Genomic DNA, 20,096 nt, shown 5'->3' with positions numbered 1-20,096 from the left:
AAAATAAAATAAAATAAAATAAAATAAAATAAAATAAAATAAAATAAAATAAAATAAAATAAAATAAAATAAAACGGAAGGAAAACTTGATCAAGAATAGAGTTTATTCTTATGGGGAAAATTTAAAACAACAAAAATTTCCTCCCTGACGGGAAACGGAGGCTGAAATTACTTCCCAAGTAATTAAGGTGAGCGGCAGATTATAAAGCATTCTGCATACTTAAGTGGTCGCTTGTGCACTTTGTGTCCACATCAATACCACGCGTACACTGAGACCGGTTTCGAGCGGCGTCCCCACCGCCTGGAGATGCACCTTCAGGGCCCCATCACAACTGGGAGGCACTTCGTCAGCACAACCAGCAATGTCATCATTTGCAACTTAGGTATACTGACGAATGAATCAGTTGCTAAATTCTTAATAGGCAACTAATGCTACATCTGATGACCCTAATTATTACGTAGTTCAAACATTGAGAGAATCTGTCCAAAATCACAAAGCATTTACCACTCACAAAGAATTTTTGCATGTTTTTCTTATTATGGCTTCCAAATGTGAAGAAAAAGGATGAGGCTGCTAGATGGTTCAGAAAATCTGGGTCCAAGGGGTAAGCCCTAGAAATAAATCAGCATGTCACTTCCTAAGGGAAACCTCTTTAGTTCTGGGTAATCTATTAATTTAGGAGTAACAGTCCTACCCAGGGGACGTTTATGTAGTGCAAAATGAACAAACCAGGAAAGCCCTGTGACACAAGAGTGTAGAAAACTACGATGCTCTCTGCACAATGACATCAGGCTGAGCCAAGCAGGTGGACAACAGTGGTCAAGGTGGCCTTCAAGAGCAGCTTACATTATTCTTGGAAGAAGACACTTACTAACCTCTTTCTGTAGATTGGAAAGCTGAGACGAAAGGCTCTCAATTCTCATACGACTTTCCATCAGCTCTTCCCTGGCACTGTTGACAGTAGAAGTATTCATCTCTGATGACAGTCTGGCATTCTCCAGCTAAAAGAAGAACAAACAAGTCAGCCTTATCTAGTGACTTAGAGCAAACAATGAGGAAGTATGATTCATCTCAAGGCATTTCGGTTCAAACCTAAGCCCTACTAGTAACTGGTTGATGAAACAGGAAAAGCATCATGAAGTTTGCTGACATGGTATGAATTATCTTACACGAATTTCTGACTTTAGGTTCAATTCCCAACATATGAGCTTAATAATGGTAATACATGAGGCTCTTTCCCCAAAGTTTATTACTTACATATTTTACCTGGGTATTTCTAATGTGTTAGGTAATACTGCTAATGAGGAGACTGGGTACTAGCAACTTAATTGTGGGTGATGTCTGTAGAAAAATAAACATCACGTATCTCTAACCCACCAAATCTAATTAGAGAAGATAAAGCCAGGGGCGCCTGGGAGGCCCAGTCGGTTAACTGTCTGACTCTTGATCTCTCGGCTCAGGTAATGATCTCACCGTTCGTGAGTTCCAGCCCCACATGTGGCTCCAAGCTGACAGTGTGGAGCCTGCTTGGGATTCTCTCAAAATAAATAAACTTAAAAAAAAAAAAAGATAAAGCCAAAAGCAGAGAGTACTAACTTATAGATTATTTCCCACCAAGTAGAACACTTCCTTTCAGAAGCAAAATATAGCCCCTTAGACAGAAACATCCTATTTCTCCAAATGCCCATAGCATTCAGCTCTGCGTGTGCCTCAGACACATTTTTCTGACGTTGTTAGTCTGTTGGCTCCCTCTGGGGACACAGTCTATGTGACGGACGAAACCTACATTATATTTTGGCTCCTTCACTGCCCAGCACAATGCCTAGTATGGAGTATCAGACAATTCAATGTAAGGTTTCAAAGATCCCTCCCTTTCACTAGCCAAGGACTACTTCAGAAATGAATTCAAAGCAACATCAACAGTTTGAGGCCATTCAACAGAAATTATATTCAACATTTCGATGACCTTAATTTTTCTAAGTCTTCCACTAACTCTTTTTAATCAAATCATTTACATTTCACACACTGGGATAAAATCATTTATGAGGAAAGCCTACACTCATTGGTGTTAAAGATTTTTGCATGATCTGCTAACACAAGTGGAAAGTTTCTATAGTATTTTTAGATGAATAATGGCGGCAGAGGAAGAAATACCACACTTTCCATTTAGCCTCTGTTCAAAAAAGCTTGAGTTGTGGTGGTCACAACCAATGCACAATGATGCCATGCAAGTCAGAACGAGGTGCCGTCTGACATTCATTCGCTGTTAAATGCACATGTAGGACAGCATGATTAGTACTGGCCACAGGGAGGGAAGTATTTTCAGAAGGCTTGGGTTTAATTATTAAGACACAACTTACCTCTATTAAGAAACCCTTACCCCTGATATGGGTGAAATAACCCTACTTTCTTTCAATAATTTCTAGTATCATTTACGTTATAGAAAACTTTTTTAAAAAGTCCATTTTCGAGGCGCCTCAGTGGCTCAGTCGGTTAAGTGGCCGACTTTGGCTCAGGTCATGATCTCATGGTCCATGAGTTCAAGCCCTGCATCGGGCTCTAGGCTGACAGCTCAGAGCCCAGAGCCTGCTTCGGATCTGTGTCTCCCTCTCTCTGGCCCTTCCCTGCTCACGCACTGTCTGTGTCTCTCAAAAATGAATAAACGCTAAAAAAAACTTTTTTTAAGTCCGTTTTCTATTTTCATAGAGACTAGGGGAACTCATCTAGGAAAACTAGAACAAGGCAACCATCAAGTCATGTTCTTCAGGGTGCCTGATGCAAGGGTTCTCAGGACTCAAGCCCGTGCTCACAGGAGACCGCTCACTTTGGCATGGTAAGTCTGCTCCAGCTCCTCCTTGTACAGCTTCACTTGGGCATCGTGTTGCTCTCGCATCTCGTGAAGGGCCTGAGCCAGCTTGTACTCATACTCAATCTGACGTCCAGAATCCACCTCCACCAAGCGAGTTTCATGCTTCCTCCTGGTCTCGTTAATCTCCTGGGGGAAACAATTACACGAAACCAAGTTACCTACCACGGCTGCACTAGTACCAGTCCAAGCAACATCTGGGCCACTTTAAGTGTTACACGCTAACCTCCCTTTGTCTCTCCTACAGCGGGCAGGTGAAAAGACCTCACTTTTGCCTTTGCTTGCAAAGGAGATTTGTGAGATGGAACTAATGACAGAAACGAGAGCCCTAAGAATTTTGTGTTTCTTTTCAGTGGCACAGCTATATACTTCTCTCAAGACCAGGAACGGCGTGAAGACTTACAAAAGTACCATGCAACCATGGATTAACTATGTGCACTGATTACCATCTGTCTTTCTACACTGGTGTAATGATGATCCTCAGGACATCTCTAGAAAAAACCCACGTGAAAAGTTAAACTTGCCAACCGGGGCAACTTTAACTACAAGATTTATGTATAATAAAACTATCTACTTAAACATACTAAGATGCAAGCTAATTTATGTGACTTATTTTAACAGCTGGTGCTAAGGCATGAATATCAACTGATATGAAACTGTACTAACAATGGGGCACCTTGGTGGCTCGGTCAGTTAAGCGTCCAACTCAGGTCAATCTCATGGTTTGTGAGTTCCAGACCCACATGAGGCTCTGTGCTCACAGTGCAGGGCCTGCTTGGGATTCTCACTCTCTCACTCTCTCCCCTCCCTGCTCACATGCTTGCTCGCTCTCTCTCTCTCTACCAAAAAGAAATAAATGTTAAAAAAAAAAAAATTAACAATATTACTTTACTCTCTCAAGTACATATGATCATTCACTATTTAAGATCAGAAATAGTAGGCATAATCCTTCACTTTATGTTATAAAGTAGTATCCAAAACTAGGATGCCTAGAAAGACAAGTCCCAGAATAAAAACCTCCATTCCAGCTTCTAGTGCTAGAAATACAAAAGAGCTGTCTTTAATGGCAATAATTCAAGAGGCCACAAGAGGGGGATATAACCCACCGACATTTGTTTTTGTGTCCTCTTCCTGCACGTGGTTCCCTATGCATTTCCTCATCTTCCTTTTAAATGTTCATTGCAGAGGAAAATGCGCTTGACAGAATCTGAAAACCAGGGTTCAAATTCCAGTTCTGTCTCCCAGGGCTGACATAAACTTGATGAAGCAAATGACACTTAAATCATGAAAACACGCAAATGAAAGGTTTTTAGTTCAACAAATACTAAACACCTACGGATTTTGCCCTTTGTCTACCTCCTTTCCTCCTCTTCCTGTTTTTCATCTTCCTCTTTCTCGCCTCCTAATCCTTAATTGTTCATAGTAAGGAACTTAAGTATAATTATTGAAAAGTATTATATCCTCTGTTAAAAACATGAATATTTTACATTCATTCTCTCATAAAAGGCAAAACCCAAAATATTCAAAGATGTTATGCAACCCCCAAAATACTACTTTTTGTTGGTGCCATTTTTCATTTATTATTTTATGTAGAATCCGTGACTTGCAAAGGAAAAAACAATACCCTATTCTTGGTTTAAAGATGCAGGAGTCCACACACAGCATAAAAACTAAGTAATGGGGGCGCCTGGGTGGCGCAGTCAGTTAAGCGTCCGACTTCAGCCAGGTCACGATCTCGCGGTCCGTGAGTTCGAGCCCCGCGTCGGGCTCTGGGCTGACGGCTCAGAGCCTGGAGCCTGTTTCCGATTCTGTGTCTCCCTCTCTCTCTGCCCCCCCTCCCCCGTTCATGCTCTGTCTCTCTCTGTCCCAAAAATAAATAAACGTTGAAAAAAATAAATAAATAAATTTAAAAAAAAATAAAAAAAAAACTAAGTAACGATATACCATCGGCAATTTTATCAAAACAAAACAATAATGTAAGTCAACTTAATATAAAAATATCTCCATTTATAAAGCAAAGCTGTAGTTAACAATTAAATGACAGCATTCGCTATAATCTTTACAAGGAACTACACAAAATATTCCACTTTGATGGTCACCACTCTTCTAAGAAAAAAATAGCAAGTATTAGTATTTCACTTTTAAATAAATGACTCAAGAGTTGTCCAAAGTCTGTTTGCCCAGTAAGTGCACTGTACCCCCCATACCTGTATGTTTTAATAGCATGTAGTTACAAAAATAGTCAAATTTCTATTTTATTATTTTTTTTCGCCAATTAACAAAAAATTTTAAGTTCCACACTAATTCCCCATTTTTTACATCACTGTTAACAGTTTTCAAAAATTATATTACCTCTAAAATCATGAAGTATTTAATTGCAGGTTCCATATACCCTGGGTTCATTCCAATCCTCTTCAATTTTGAGAAAATATACGTACATTCCCCGTTCTCTTCAATTTTATTACTTGTTTTTTGGCAACAGCTGCTACCTTCCCCAACCAAGGCTTGACCACAGAAGTCAAGGCTTGTAAACAATATTTTAAAATATACATATATAACTGTAAATGCTGTGGGCAGCCTGCCTTCAAGATGATCCCCAATCTTGATTGCTGCCTCCTGACAGTCACACCCTTGTAGACTCCCACAGTGCATCATGGTTGGTCTGTGTGGTAAGAGAGTGATGGTACATCACTCTGTGGGATTAGAAAGGTTATAGCAGATAATGAGGCTTCTGTCTTGCATTCTCTCTTTCTCTCTCATCATGAGCAACCCCGTGGAAAAGCCCAAGATGAAGTGACTCTTCATGCCAGCAACCTGTGCATGAGCTCAGAAGCGGTTCCTCCGTCCAGGATGAAAGCCTGACGGCAGCCTCATGAGAGACTCTAATAACAAGGCAGTTAGTTAAGCAGCTCTCAGATTCCTGACCTTCAGAAACTGTGACATAACAGAGATCTGTGGTTTAAAGTTGGTAAATTTTAGAGTAACTTATTAACGAAGCAACAGATAACTAATACAAATGCTTAAACAGGTTGATATTAACTGCTATGACCAAGCCTCTATGAATCAGATAAAGTGAAATCCTATCTGTTTATCTTAAGAGTTTGAGTTCTTACATACAACATTTCAGCAGCAGTGCCTTGAATAATTCATCTAGAAAACCCCTCCAACTTTATATATATATATATGGTTAGAGCAAATCTTTTAGGATCCCCCCATTTCTTACAAAAACAAAACTATACAGTTACCTCCTCATACATGTTTTTACGAAACTCCAGGTCCTCAGTAAGGCTCTGACAGCGATTCTCTAAATCCACTTTAAGTAAAGTTTCATCTGCTAACTGTTTCTTGGCAGCAGCTAAGGAGGCTTCCAACTAATATAAGGGAAAAAAAATTGATGAAAATCACAGCGATTATTTAGTAATGAATTTAATAGACACCTATGGACTGAATCTAATCAAGTCTTAAAACTTCCGTATCTCTTATCTTTATCTTCTCTTTTACCAATATATGAGAGTCTCTTATTACAACCTTTATCACAGAACTGTGTAGTCAACTGCTGGTCCCACCCAGAACGCCACACCAAAACCTCTCAGATCTGGTAACTGCCAACGAGTAATAGGCACATACCGATGATTTTTGCCACTACTTTCATTTGTTTCCTGCGTGTGGAGCAGTGGTATGAGTTTTTCTTTTCCGATCTTACAGTTTGGTGCAATAACGAAAGAGGTTTTGAGAGCAAAGATAAGCATAAGCACAACAAAAACGAAGAAGAGCACCAGTAAGATCTGCATGACCCACAAGTGCAATGACTGAGAAGCGAAGATACTTTGTATGTCAGCTGCGTTAAGACTATCTTTCAGGTAAGCCACAAAAAAAATCATGATAAATTTTAAAAACAAAAAATATTTTCAAATTTAATTCAAAACTCAATCAATCAACCGAGTCGGATGGGGCAACTAAACTCCCAATATGGTTCAAACGCAGAGTTTGCCTTACCTGGGCAATCTGATCCTTCAGATCCTCCAAATCTGCCTCTAAACTTTTTTTGTCACCAAGTGCAGTGGCCAGAGCTGCATCTTTAGAATTCAATGCTGCTTCATATTCTCGAAGCTTGATCTGGGCTCCATTAAGATCCGATTCCTTCTTAGCATAACTGTAAGACATTTAAAGGTACAAGATACCAAATTATACCCCTGACTTGAAGCCTTCCCCCTCCTTGCTGAAGGGCAAACAAAAGAAGATGCAGTTTAAATAAAGGCTGCCATAATCTACTAAAATTAGATGAGCAATTCAGGAGCACTGCATCTACAACTCTGGTGGATAACAACATTCTCTTTCAATGCCTTTCCTTCCATGATTACTAATGATTCTAGGTCAAAAAAGAAGTCCATAAGGCCATGTTCCAAAATCTTGGCTGTCACTAAGAACATATGCCCTTCTTGTTCTATAAGGAGACACTACATATTTCAATAAGAGAAGATGTTTTTGAAGAAATAGAAAAGTATTATCTTAAAATACAATTAATATGGGGCGCCTGGGTGGTTCAGTCGGTTAAGCGGCCAACTACGGCTCAGGTCATAATCTCAAGAGTCCGTGGGTTTGAGTCCCGCACTGGGCTCTGTGCTGACAGCTCAGAGCCTGGAGCCTGCTTTGGATTCTGCATCTCCCTCTCTCTGCCCCTCCCCCACTTGCACTCTGCCTCTGTCTCTCAAAAATGAATAAAACGCTAAAATAAATAAATAAAATAAAATTAGCATTAAATCCAAGACCCACAGGACACATAAATCAAGATATACAATGAGATTAAGTAAATGAAAATGAAGTTATTTTCGGGGCGCCTGGGTGGCGCAGTCGGTTGGGCGTCCGACTTCAGCCAGGTCACGATCTCGCGGTCCGTGAGTTCGAGCCCCACGTCGGGCTCTGGGCTGACAGCTCAGAGCCTGGAGCCTGTTTCCGATTCTGTGTCTCCCTCTCTCTCTGCCCCTCCCCCGTTCATGCTCTGTCTCTCTCTGTCCCAAAAATAAATAAATGTTGAAAAAAAAAAAAAAAAGAAAATGAAGTTATTTTAAAAAGCAGTTTTATGACCTGAAAATACATCATATAGAAATCTTTTAATTTACTTTTATTTGAAGTATAGTTGATACACAATGTCTTAGTTTCTGGTGCTCAACACAATGATTTTGACATTTATATTCATTTACAAAATACTTATTACCATGATACGTGCAGTTATCATCTGTCACTATAGAAAGTTGTTACATTATTATGGAGCACATTTCCTATACTGTACTGTACATATCCCCATGGCTTACTTATAACTCAAGTTTGTACCTCTTAATCCCCCTCACCTATTTTACCCAACCCCCATCCCCCTGGTAACCATATTAGTTCTCTATATCTGAGTCTGTTTCTGTTTTATTTTATGCAGACACTCCCTCAATATTACATAAGAACTAACTGATCCCAGGCTTGCAAACACTTTCCATTTCTTACAGAGGCGATTTTAAGATTTCCCTAACTTAGAAATAACGGCTTCCCTAATATCTCGAGGAAATACTATTTCAGTTTATACTATTAACCCTCCAAAATGAGATTTGAAGTTTCTCTGTCTTCTAAATTACATCACTTTTCATTAAATGAAGTTCTATATTATAGAATTAAGGCTCCTTTGGATATATTTTGTCAAATAATTATATTTTAAAGGAAAGTATTTTTTTCATTCCAAACAATTATTAGGCACCAGGAAAGCCTCAAGACCAAAATTCTCCATAACAATTCTTAATTAAACTGCTATTGTCGAAGAACGTTTCTACAACTGATGTTTGAGAATGGTCTAGAAGAGGAATCCTTAGCTAACAGGAATTTTTAAATTAATCTTATACTACTCAAATAAAATGGAAAAAAAAAACCTGTCCAAAGTATTCATCTCTTACTCGTTTGGTATCATAGAACAACTATATATATAAAATCTCATCAATCCTTTCCCAGTAACTTTTTTCCTAAATTCTGTATTTTTAACAAACCACAAGATGGCATCCTTTCACTGATGTCTTGTTCAGGAGAGGGGAAAAATTAGTTGTTTAAAAGCAATCCCATACAGTCATTAATTTAAAACAAAAATGCTTAGTTCATACAATGGCCAGGTTCTAAAGCAGAGAATTCATTAGAACAGAGTCAGTGTTCGTGAGGAGTTCTGTCCCACATAAATGAGCAGAGCTGGGCAGAAACACGTCATAAAACATGATTTAAAACAAACTCATATTTTACAGATTATACAATATTCACAAAAAATACCGGCTTGCTTAACAATCACAAAAAATTCTACTACACTATCTTTGTGTGTGTGTGTGTGTGTGTGTGTGTGTGTGTGTGTGTGTGTCTGTGCATAACACGTGGCTTATTTATTGCTGAGGGAATGAATAAATTAAGGGGCTACAGACTGAGCCCACATTTGGGGCCTGGGGTTGGGTGGTGGCAGAGAGGGCCTTGGTAAGATTCAGGCTGGGCGTGGGGGCAATGGGCAGAAATTGGCCACAGGTTCTGAAAGACTGAGTCTTGAGAAGGGCGGGGTCTGCCCCTGCCTGGGCAGGGAAGGAGTCTTACCCGGTAACTGACCAGGTCTGTAGTCTGGGGTCACAGCCTGTGAGGCCAGCCCTCCCTGCCATTTGCCTTATCCTGTGGGGCCTGTGTGGTGGGGGACTGCCTTGTCCCAAGGGGTAAGGGGCTCCAAGGACAACCAGGGAGCAGGGGTGGGGTGTTGCAAGCTGACGTTTAGAAGCCTGGCCAAGTAGGAGCCTGTGAGGTCTGGCTAGAGGCAGGCCCAAGGTCCAAGTATCTCCCCACCCCCCAGTATCCAGTGTGGGGGGCGGGGGGGGTACTTTGGACTGGGAGAAGGAAAGTCTGTCTTTCACAGGCACGTGGCCCAGGCCAGGTTGCTAGAAGGACCAGAACTGAGTGTGGGTTGTATACTCACAGTATCTATATTAGGTACTATTAGGTACCAGTATCTAATATTTAAATCTCAGATCATTATGTAGTGCTTCCAAATGTGGTACCTCTTGGCAGGAAAGAGAACCTGTGCTTCCCAGAAACCAAACGGTCTACTAGAAAGGATACTGAATTTTTTTTTTTTAATATGAAATTTATTGTCAAATTGGTTTCCATAAACACCCAGTGCTCATCCCAACAGGTGCCCTTCTCAATACCCATCACCCACCCCCCCCCATCAACCCTCAGATTGTTCTCAGTTTTTAAAAGTCTCTTATGGTTTGCCTCCCTCCCTCTTTTTTTTTCCTTCCCCTCCCCCACGGTCTTCTGTTAAGTTTCTCAGGATCCACATAAGAGTGAAAACATGGTATCTGTCCTTCTCTGTATGACTTATTTCACTTAGCATCACACTCTCCAGTTCCATCCACGTTGCTACAAAGGGCCATATTTCATTCTTTCTCATTGCCACATATTATTCCATTGTGTATATAAACCACAATTTCTTTATCCATTCATCAGTTGATGGACATTTAGGCTCTTTCCATAATTTGGCTATTGTTGAGAGTGCTGCTATAAACATTGGGGTACAGGTGCCCCTAGGCATCAGTACTCCTGTATCCCTTGGGTAAATTCCTAGCAGTGCTATTGCTGGGTCATAGGGTAGGTCTATTTTTAATGTTTTGAGGAACCTCCACACTGTTTTCCAGAGTGGCTGCACCAGTTTGCATTCCCACCAACAGTGCAAGAGGGTTCCCGTTTCTCCACATCCTCGCCAGCATCTATAGTCTCCTGATTTGTTCATTTTAGCCACTCTGACTGGCGTGAGATGGTATCTGAGTGTGGTTTTGATTTGTATTTTCCTGATGAGGAGCAACGTTGAGCATCTTTTCATGTGCCTCTTGGCCATCCGGATGTCTTCTTTAGAGAAGTGTCTATTCATGTCTTCTGCCCATTTCTTCACTGGATCATTTGTTTTTCGGGTGTGGAGTTTGGTGACCTCTTTATAGATTTTGGGTACTAGCTCTTTGTCCGCTATGTCATTTGCAAGTATCTTTTCCCATTCTGTCGGTTGCCTTTTAGTTTTGTTGGTTGTTTCCTTTGCTGTGCAGAAGCTTTTTATCTTCATGAGGTCCCAATAGTTCATTTTTCCTTTTAATTCCCTTGCCTTTGGAGATGTGTCAAGTAAGAAATTGCTGCTGCTGAGCTGAAAGAGATTTTTTCCTGCTTTCTCCTCTAGGGTTTTGATGGGTTTCCTGTCTCACATTCAGGTCCTTGATCCATTTTGAGTTTATTTTTGTGAATGGTGTGAGAAAGTCGTCTAGTTTCATTCTTCTGCATGTTGCTGTCCAGTTCTCCCAGCACTATTTGTTAAAGAGACTGTCTGTTTTCCATTGGATATTCTTTCCTGCTTTGTCAAAGATGAGTTGGCCATACTTTTGTGGGTCCAATTCTGGAGTCTCTATTCTATTCCACTGGTCTGTGTGTCTGTTTTTGTGCCAGAAAGGATACTGAATTTCAAAAATCACACCCATTTTATAGGCTATGGCATGTTCTATTTGATTTCACTGATTTAATGGATAATGAAACATGTACATTTCCAAATTCAGAATGTTACAGTGTAAATGATAGAAACCGTGCAACATCTTGAAAAGTACAGGAAATCCAAGAAGTCAAAAGTAAGATGGTGCACTAGTACAGGACTAGAATTTGGTGAATTCTGCAACAACAATCAAGACCAAAGAGTGGTGGAGTAAAGCGGATGGATGAGAGGAGGATATACTGATGTGTGGTACCTTGAGCCACCCAATGGTACCAGCCGAAACTTGGTGTCAAGTTCTTAGCTGCTTATACCATTGCCAATCTGTAAAAATATAAATTATTCCATTACAAATTCTTTCTTAAAGCTCTGTCACATTAGTAATTAGGCAGAAAAGAAGTCAGAAGTTGAAAATGTGCTTAAAATTACAAATAAAAGCTTTATGTGCCCGGGTACAAGATGGAAAAGGAAGAGAGTTAAATAACTGCACCTTGCACCTATCTTATATTACCCTTTCCATACAAACCCGTGTTTGTGGATGTACTCGGCTACTTCAACAGACTGAAACTCTTTCAGGGCAAGGGCCATGACTTACTACCCTCTAACTTCTACACAATCTGTAGATAATGACTGTTTTGGTAATTCTTAAAAGAAATTCCCCCATACAGTCCCCAGAAAAACTCACTCTGCTTTTTCCCGCTATATAAAAATACCATGTTTTTTCCTAGAAGGAAAAAATAACTGTGATACTTCTATCATCTCTACAATTCACATTACCAGAGGCCCTCCCTATCCCCTTGCCAATTTCCTAGGCTGGATGTATCATAAGAAAATTATTAAGATCACATGCAATTTTCCATCTAATAAGCTATGAATCAATGAGTTTTACCTGGCACGTGAGCTGCCAATACCAAGGACACATGGGAGCTGTGCAGAAAGCACATAATCTTGTGACAGTTTTCTAACTGCATTATTATTTTTCACTCATTACAAAGGACACAGGAAGTCTTGGTCTAATTATCAGTGCTTGGTCAAATTACAAAAACCCGTGGAACTGACATCCTAAAACGTAACACATTAATTGACTATAGCCACCACCTAAGCATAGAGTAGCATCTGACGCTACCCCGGAACAAACAGCAACTGAGACAGGAGACCAAAGTTACCAGAAGCTATCGCTTAAGGGCATGGTGGGCATTTTTCTTTGACAATATTTTACTGTTGTTTATTTTTGAGAGAGAAAGACAGAGTGTGGGTGGGGGAGGGGCAGAGAGATAGGGAGACACAGAATCCAAAGGAGGCTCCAGGCTCTGAGCTGTCAGCGCAGAACTCAACACAGGGCTCGAACCCATGAACCACTGAGATCATGACCTGAGCTCAAGTTGGACACTTAATCAATGAGCCACCCAGACGCCCCTCTTTGACAGTATTTCCTAACTGGATTTCTTCATAGTTGCTGACCTACCCTAAGTTATTCCCCACCTCCAGATAAGGAGACTTTCCTGTGTTTTCATTTACATTCATTCAGCATGTGAATCTACCACTAGAAATATGCACACTGCTAAATATTAAGTCAGAAAACATGCTCGTTTACAGCAGATGCTTACAGATGAACCGAAACTCCAAATGCAGCCCAGAAACCTTTATAAAATGTAGTTGACACTCCATCGTAATTAAGTACTGCTTCCCTCAGGGGCGCCTGGGTGGCTCAGTCAGGTAAGCGTCCGATTCTTGATTTCAGCTCAGGTCATGATCTCATGGTTCCTAAGATCGAGCCCCGTGTTGGGCTGTGCATGGACAGCACAGAGCCTGCTTGGAATTCTCTCTCTGCCCCTACCCTGCCAGTTCACTCTCTCTCAAAATAAATAAAATAAACTTTAAAAAAAAATTGCTTCCCTTAATAAAAATAATATGAATAAAACGAAAGCTTTCATTTCAAGAAAACTTGAATTTCACCAGGCATAACAAGTAACCAGGTCCAATCAAATATATGACCATTAAATAATCAGCTTGACAGGAGACACCTACATTCCTGTTAATATCCTATAGCAATGGCTCAAGAGTAACAGACATCGTTTCAATGATACAGCATGGATATACTTTCCCAAGAGAACCTAGTACCATTAACTTTTGGGAACCAGCCCTACAATCTCCTGGGGTCTATCTGACTAACCTGAATGCAACTTGCCACTTTCGGAATTACTCCTGATCACCTTCTACTTACCAACAACACCACTGTACTTCACTGCTTTCACCATCTTGGTTTTTCATCCTACCACCTCTTTGACCTTGACTTGTCTTAGGATCATAATTTCAAACCTAGCTTCTGCACTGAATTACTGGCTCTGGAACTCAGTGCTTGAACTTGCTTCGATGTCTGCACTACCCTTTCCATTTGGAAGATTCAAGTCTCCTACTGAAGTATCCTTCATTTTGTCTAAGTGAACCCAACTCCGACAACCTCCACCAATAAAGAAATGGGAGATTCAAAAATGCACTTGAGTTGTGCCTGGGTGGCTCAGTTGGTTAAGCATTCAACTCTTGATTTTGGCTCAGGTCATGATCTCATGATTCGTGAGCTTGAGCCCCACATCGGACTCTGTGCAAACATGGAACCTGCTTAGGATTCTTTCTCTCCCCTTCTTTGGTTCAAGCTCACACTCTCTCTCTCTCAAAACAAATATATAAACCTAAAAAAAAGTTTTTTATTTAAAAAATAAAATGCACTCCATTACAGAATCACTAGAAAATGAATGTTCAAGGTAGCTCTTGGGGGAAATACATCATTACTAGGTAATAAATGTAGAGCACTTTTTAAATAAAGTCATACTACATACACAGAACACACAGAAAGTGACTGAAGACCTAATAAGCATATGACAGTAACTATTTGAAAATGAATTAATATAATTAACCACTTAAACAGTAACAAAGAACTAGTGTAAAACAGAAACCAAGAAGTAAACTTAGAGGGACACACACTTAGAACATAATCTGAAACTCATTACACAACAGTTTAATTAGATAATGGCAAATTATTGCCCTTCTGTTAACATTTTGTTGGTCACACAGGTCAGTTTGTATCACAAATGCTCAGCTAAATGAATTGTCTAGTTTGGCCAGTAGCACAACTACAAAAAAAATCTTGGAGCTCAACTTTTTTTTTTTTTTTTTTTTTAATTTTAAGTAAGCTCCACATGAGGTTTGAACTCAAGACCCTGAGATTAAGTCACATGCTCTACTGACCCAGCCAGCCAAGCACCCACCCTGGAGCTCAGCTTCTCTGTATCACCTACAATGTATCTGTGAACAAAGAATCTGTGTTAGTTTTCAGGATGGGAACTATACACATGCTTTGCTTCGGTTTGGTTTCCTTCTGTCACAAGTGCCGTAATTTTCAATGTATTTTCTCAAAAAAGCCCTTTTGCCCTTGTTCTTTGATTTTCATATATAGAGTATATATGGGTACAAAGAGTTCCATTAAGCAATTCAAAATAAGAGACCCAAATTAGAGATGGTCTCTCCGTTGTTCTAATAATTACATACCTAGAAAGGTATGTAGTTTCTGTATGTATGTAAGAAAGTAAGTAAATAAATAAAGTTTCTGGATATTAAATGTCATTTCCATGAAATTCACCAAAGATTATTATGCTGCATATAACCAAGCATGGACAAGGGCAAAAATTTGTGTTCAATAAATACTGAGAGACTTAAGAATATAGAATTGTAAAAACTCTAAATTTGACAAACAAAACAAAAACAAAACAAAAAACCAGACCAGGAATATTCATGCTTCTAAATAAAAAATAGAAATACAAGTATGTGGGGTTTTTTATTACTACTTTAACAGGTCAGGCAAAAGAATAGTGTAAGGAAACCAAAAATAGACCACTCTCAAGTCAGTTTTAAAATCCACTCATAATATTCTACAGCAAAATACTATGCAACTCTGGTTTCTTAGATCACTTCTTAGCAATTGGGAGAAGCCCTTAAAGATTGTCAGGTTCATCTTATAGAAAAATAGACGCTCGAGGCACCTGGGTGGCTCAGTCGGTTAAGTGTCTGACTTCGGCTCAGGTCATGACCTCAGGGTTCATGGGTTCAAGCCCCACAGTAAGCTCTGTGTTAACAGCCTGGAGCCTGCTTTAGAGTCTCTCTCTCTGTCTCTGTCTCTGTCTCTCTCTCTCTCTCTCTCTCTCTCTGCCCCTGTCTGCTTGCACTCTGTCTCTTTCTCAAAAATAAAAACATTAAAAATTTTTTTTGAAGAACAGACACAACAGATTGAAATTTTTCCCTAATGCACGTATCGTGATACCCTAGATAGAAATGAGATGATAAAAAAAAAATGAAAAATGAACACAAGAAATCCATGCCAATGACACCCCTTCTCTGTCCAGCTGCCTTTCTTAACTCAGCACTCAGCACTAACATTTCACTTCAGGACCATTCTTATTTAGAAAAAACAAATAAATGACAGAGGGTGAAATGGAAAAGCTATTTCGTTTTTCACCTACAGCCAGATAACCTAACAGAAACCATTCTATATAAACCATTATTTCTAACATAACCACAAAGCAAGGATTTTAAATCCCCCAGAAGAGACCTACTCTACACGGACAGCCAGGCCAAGTATGGCCAGCTGTTTGAGCCCTGTGCTGGGATACACCGTAAGATTCTTCTGACAGTTGTCTGATGGTAGCTGGACACCACTCCACACGACAGCAATTATTCAAGTGACTATCAGTGCAACTTCGGAGGCTCTCTTCACAGCTGGAGTTCAAAATGAACATGGCCTTTACCATCTATCTAACCATGGTCTAGGCTTTTTAAGAAAAAATAAACTTCCCTTTGAATTTAAGGTAAGGATTATTAATATACCCAAACACAAACCTTGTCTTTAGTTAAACTAATCTATTTCAAATAACAATGTACTCAAAACGCTGTTAAATAAACATTTGCTCCAATATTCATTCACCAGCTTCAATTCTGTCCCCAAAGTATCTTCCTTTCCAAAGGAAAAAGGAATGTGATCAACAGTAGTTTTACTGAGGAAAATAAATGAATTCCTCTGCAATTAAGCTCAATGTAATACACAAAATCTCTAGAAAGTCATATGATCACAATTTCCATGAACGAGGGTCTCCTCTGGCACAAGTAAAAGGACTAAGATGCTTCTATACAAGCCCAAAGGTTGAAATTAATATTTTTTTGTGGGAGTAAAATTTTGCTAGTTATTCAATAAGCTGAGCAGTCAACAAATTAGCAGGAATCCAATCACAATCAGGCAAAACCTAATTGAAATTAGATTATTATTAGGAAAAATACCAAATAAGACTCAAACTGGACCTCACATCTATTTCTTCGAACGAAAGAGATTCACATAGTTACTTCTGTGCTTGCTTATAGCACAGACTTAGACCTTAAATCCTAACAAAAATTGACTTATTAAGGAAAAAAAAAAAAAAAACCAGTAACCGCCACTGTGTGCCTGACCATTTATCAGAGGGCTTGGAAACCAGCAGTGAACAAAATATAACAAGTCCCTGCTCTTATGGAAGGTATTTTCTGGTAGGCAGAGGCACACAGTAAACACATTTACATATGGCAGAGATAATACTTTGAAGGAAATTAAATCAGAAAAACAAGTTAGAAATTACTAGTATGACTACTTTACTGCTCCTCTATGGGTTTCACACAACCCAATCTTGTAGGATAATAGCCTCCTGAGAAAATGGTAATCATTAAGTCAATAATTATCTTAGAAGAGCCTAGAGGGTACTGGAAAAATGTACTGATGCAACAGGAAACAAAGTCAGACACTAACCCTGTCCACAAAGAGACTCCACTCTCATGAGGGAATCAATCAATCATATTGAATTGTCTTAACACACCAAATTTGTCGGCAGCCTTCTTGATACACAGCGCTCCAAGAGTACATGATACAACTTCAGGGTAAAAATGTCACATTAAACAGGACTCCCGAAACTTCTGGGTTAAAACATCACATTACACATGACTCCAGAAACCCAACTAAAACAAGCAAAGGCACAAATTCACAATGACAAAGGCAAAGGGAAAACGACAAAATCCTGGAAGCTGAACATGGATGGATAAGTGAAAATGAGCTTAGCCAACACAAGAGTGCTGAATCCTAAGCCAGGCACAGGGATATCTGAGAAGTAACCTACTTTATACTGCAGATGTTGTTGATAACAAGAGATACCTTGGTAACTCCGAAGTACAACTAGCTGACAATCTATTACAAAGCAAAGCAAATAACCACTCCATACCACACTCCTGGGTCAATGGACCCTCATCCACCGTGGCAAAGATGAAAGATCTCCTCTCTGAGGAGAGTGGGGCAGATTCCTAGACCTGGTAGTTACACAACACACCTGAAGGCAGCAGTACCACACAGAGGGTAGGGGAGCTCAGTGGACTCTCCAGACACCGAACCCGCTCTCAGCCTCTCTCAGCTTACAGCAGGCTGGGCAGCAAAGCCCAAGGAAGACTTGAAAACATGACAGTGGGTATTCCCAGTGACGTGATCCTGCCCTATCACCCCCGGGAAGCTTGGTCAAGAAGCCCCACTTATGCACACAGCTTTCTATCAGCTTCTGAGAAACACTTCTGAATATAAAGGGATATACAACAGTCATCAGACAACTGAGAAAAACTCTCACGTTTTTAACTCACCCAACGTCTGTTCCATCCTCCTAGTTGTGCTTTCCTCAACTGGAAAGGTAAAAATTACATTTTCCAGAATGCCTCGACGCTAGGATATGGGAGGAAAATGAGGAACTCTAATGCACCTATAAGGAGTATGGAAGAAGGAAGTACCACAGAACCACCTTCTTGGTCCTTGTGGCAATTTTCCTGCTGAAAACCAATCATTAAAACCTGAAGCCTTCCTGTCCTTATGTCAATAACACACACATTAATGGAGCTTTGGAGTGAAATTTAAAATCAGAAACTAAATCCTCCAATTTTGTTTTTTGGCAAGATTGTTTTGGCTACGCTGGGTACCACAAATTTCTGTATGAATTTTAGGCTTAACTTGTCAACGTCTGCAAAAAGGCAGCTGTGACTCTGATAGAGATTGCACTGAATCTGCAGGTCAATTTGAGGAGAAATGGCACCTTAACATCTTCCAATCCATAAACATGGGATATCTTTCCATTTATGTAGGTCTTCTTTCATTTATAGTTTTCAGTGTACAAGTCTTACACTTCTGTTCAATTTATTCCTATGTAATTCATTCCCTCTGATGCTGCTAAAAATGGAGTTTTCTTACCTTCATTTTTAGACTGCTCATTCTTCATGGCTAATGTACAGAAATATACTTGAGTTCTGTATATTGCTCCCATGTCGTAAACTTTGTTGAACTTACTAGCTCTCAAGAGTTTTGCTTTTGTTTTTTTTTATTAAATTCCTTAGGATCGCCTATGAAAGCATGGCACCTGCAAATAGAAACAGTTTTACCATTCCGTTCCTAATGTGGATGCCTTTTACTTCTTTTTCTTGCCTAATCGCCCTGGCTAGAACACCCGGTACACTGATAATGTTAACAAGTAGTGACAGTGGGCGACCTTGTCCTGTTCCTGGTCTTAGGAAGAAAGCAGCCAGTCTTGACCATCCAGTATATTAGCCGTAAATTTTTCATAGATACCTTCATCAGGTTAAGAAGCTCCCTTTTATTCCTCATTCGAATATTTTTACAATGAAAGAACAGTGTACTTTGTCAAATATTTCTTATGCATCTAGTGAGAGGGTTTTTGCCCTTCATTCTATTAATATGGTTTATTACATTATAGACTTTCACAGACTGAACCAACCTTGCATTCCCAATATAAAACCCACGTGATCAGGGGACCCGGGTGGGGTCAGGGTACCTAAGCACCAGCTCAGGTCTTGATCTCAGGGTTGGGAGTTCAAGCCCTGCATTGGGGCCCACGCTGGGCATGGAGCCTACTTTAAAAAACAAAACAAAACAAAACAAAAAAGTAAAAAAATCCACATGGAGATAGTATATAGTCCTTTTACATGTTGGTAGGTTTGGTTTGCTAGTATTTGGTCAGGAATTTTTGCATCTATATTCGTAAGAGACATTGGTATGTGACGTTTTTCTGGTCTGAAGTTTTTCCAAAACAGTGTCCCAATGTCCATCTCCAGTTTTCTAGGTGTCATGGGGCAGGTTTGCAGCAACAGCAGTGGCAGCCTCCTGGTCCTGAACTGTAGCTATAAACTGTTTTTTGTTTTTTTTTAATTCAGTGGCTTCAATGGTGCCTGAGACATAAAAGCTCCCAGAATCTACATTGTTCTAGCCATCATTCTAGCTCTCTAACGCCTTTAATAATTTTTTCTAACCACCTGCATCCCATATCGTTTTCTTTTCTGCTTAAAATATCTAGTGGATTCCATTTCCTGCAGTGAGACACAAAGACCTAAATAAACAGAAAAAGAAATTAACTTGGAGCAAACAAAAACTGTGAAGGAAAAGAGACTTCTTAAAAGGTAAGAGGAAGTACTGCACCTACGAAATGTAAACAAGATCAAGATACTATAAGGAAACATCGAGACAGTAAAAAGAAGCTATTAGAAATTTAAAACAGGACAGCAAAAACTGGAAGGTAAAATGGAGAATATCTACCAGAGAAAAAAAAGTTTTAAATGAGAAAACTAAAAATTTAAGAAGTCCAACATCT

At 39.7% G+C, this 20,096-nt stretch overlaps 1 protein-coding gene across 1 annotated transcript in view; it reads right to left on the bottom strand.

The window, feature by feature from the left end:
* The window catches only part of LMNB1 (lamin B1), a 57,286-nt gene that overhangs the window by 22,191 nt on the left and 14,999 nt on the right, over positions 1–20,096 (bottom strand). The window contains exons 2-5 of the mRNA XM_040444359.1: positions 6,864–7,020; positions 6,113–6,238; positions 2,826–2,996; positions 877–1,002 (exon numbers count right to left, since the gene is read on the bottom strand). Coding sequence (XP_040300293.1) covers positions 877–1,002; positions 2,826–2,996; positions 6,113–6,238; positions 6,864–7,020 — 580 coding nt within the window. The remainder of the gene's footprint in view (positions 1–876; positions 1,003–2,825; positions 2,997–6,112; positions 6,239–6,863; positions 7,021–20,096) is intronic.

The sequence above is a fragment of the Herpailurus yagouaroundi genome, unplaced genomic scaffold, assembly GCF_014898765.1.
Source record: "Herpailurus yagouaroundi ecotype Mexico unplaced genomic scaffold, PumYag 192, whole genome shotgun sequence".
Classification (NCBI taxonomy): domain Eukaryota; kingdom Metazoa; phylum Chordata; class Mammalia; order Carnivora; family Felidae; genus Herpailurus; species Herpailurus yagouaroundi.
The sequence above is the reverse complement of the archived record's forward strand: the minus strand, read 5'-3'. Positions and strand labels throughout refer to the sequence as shown.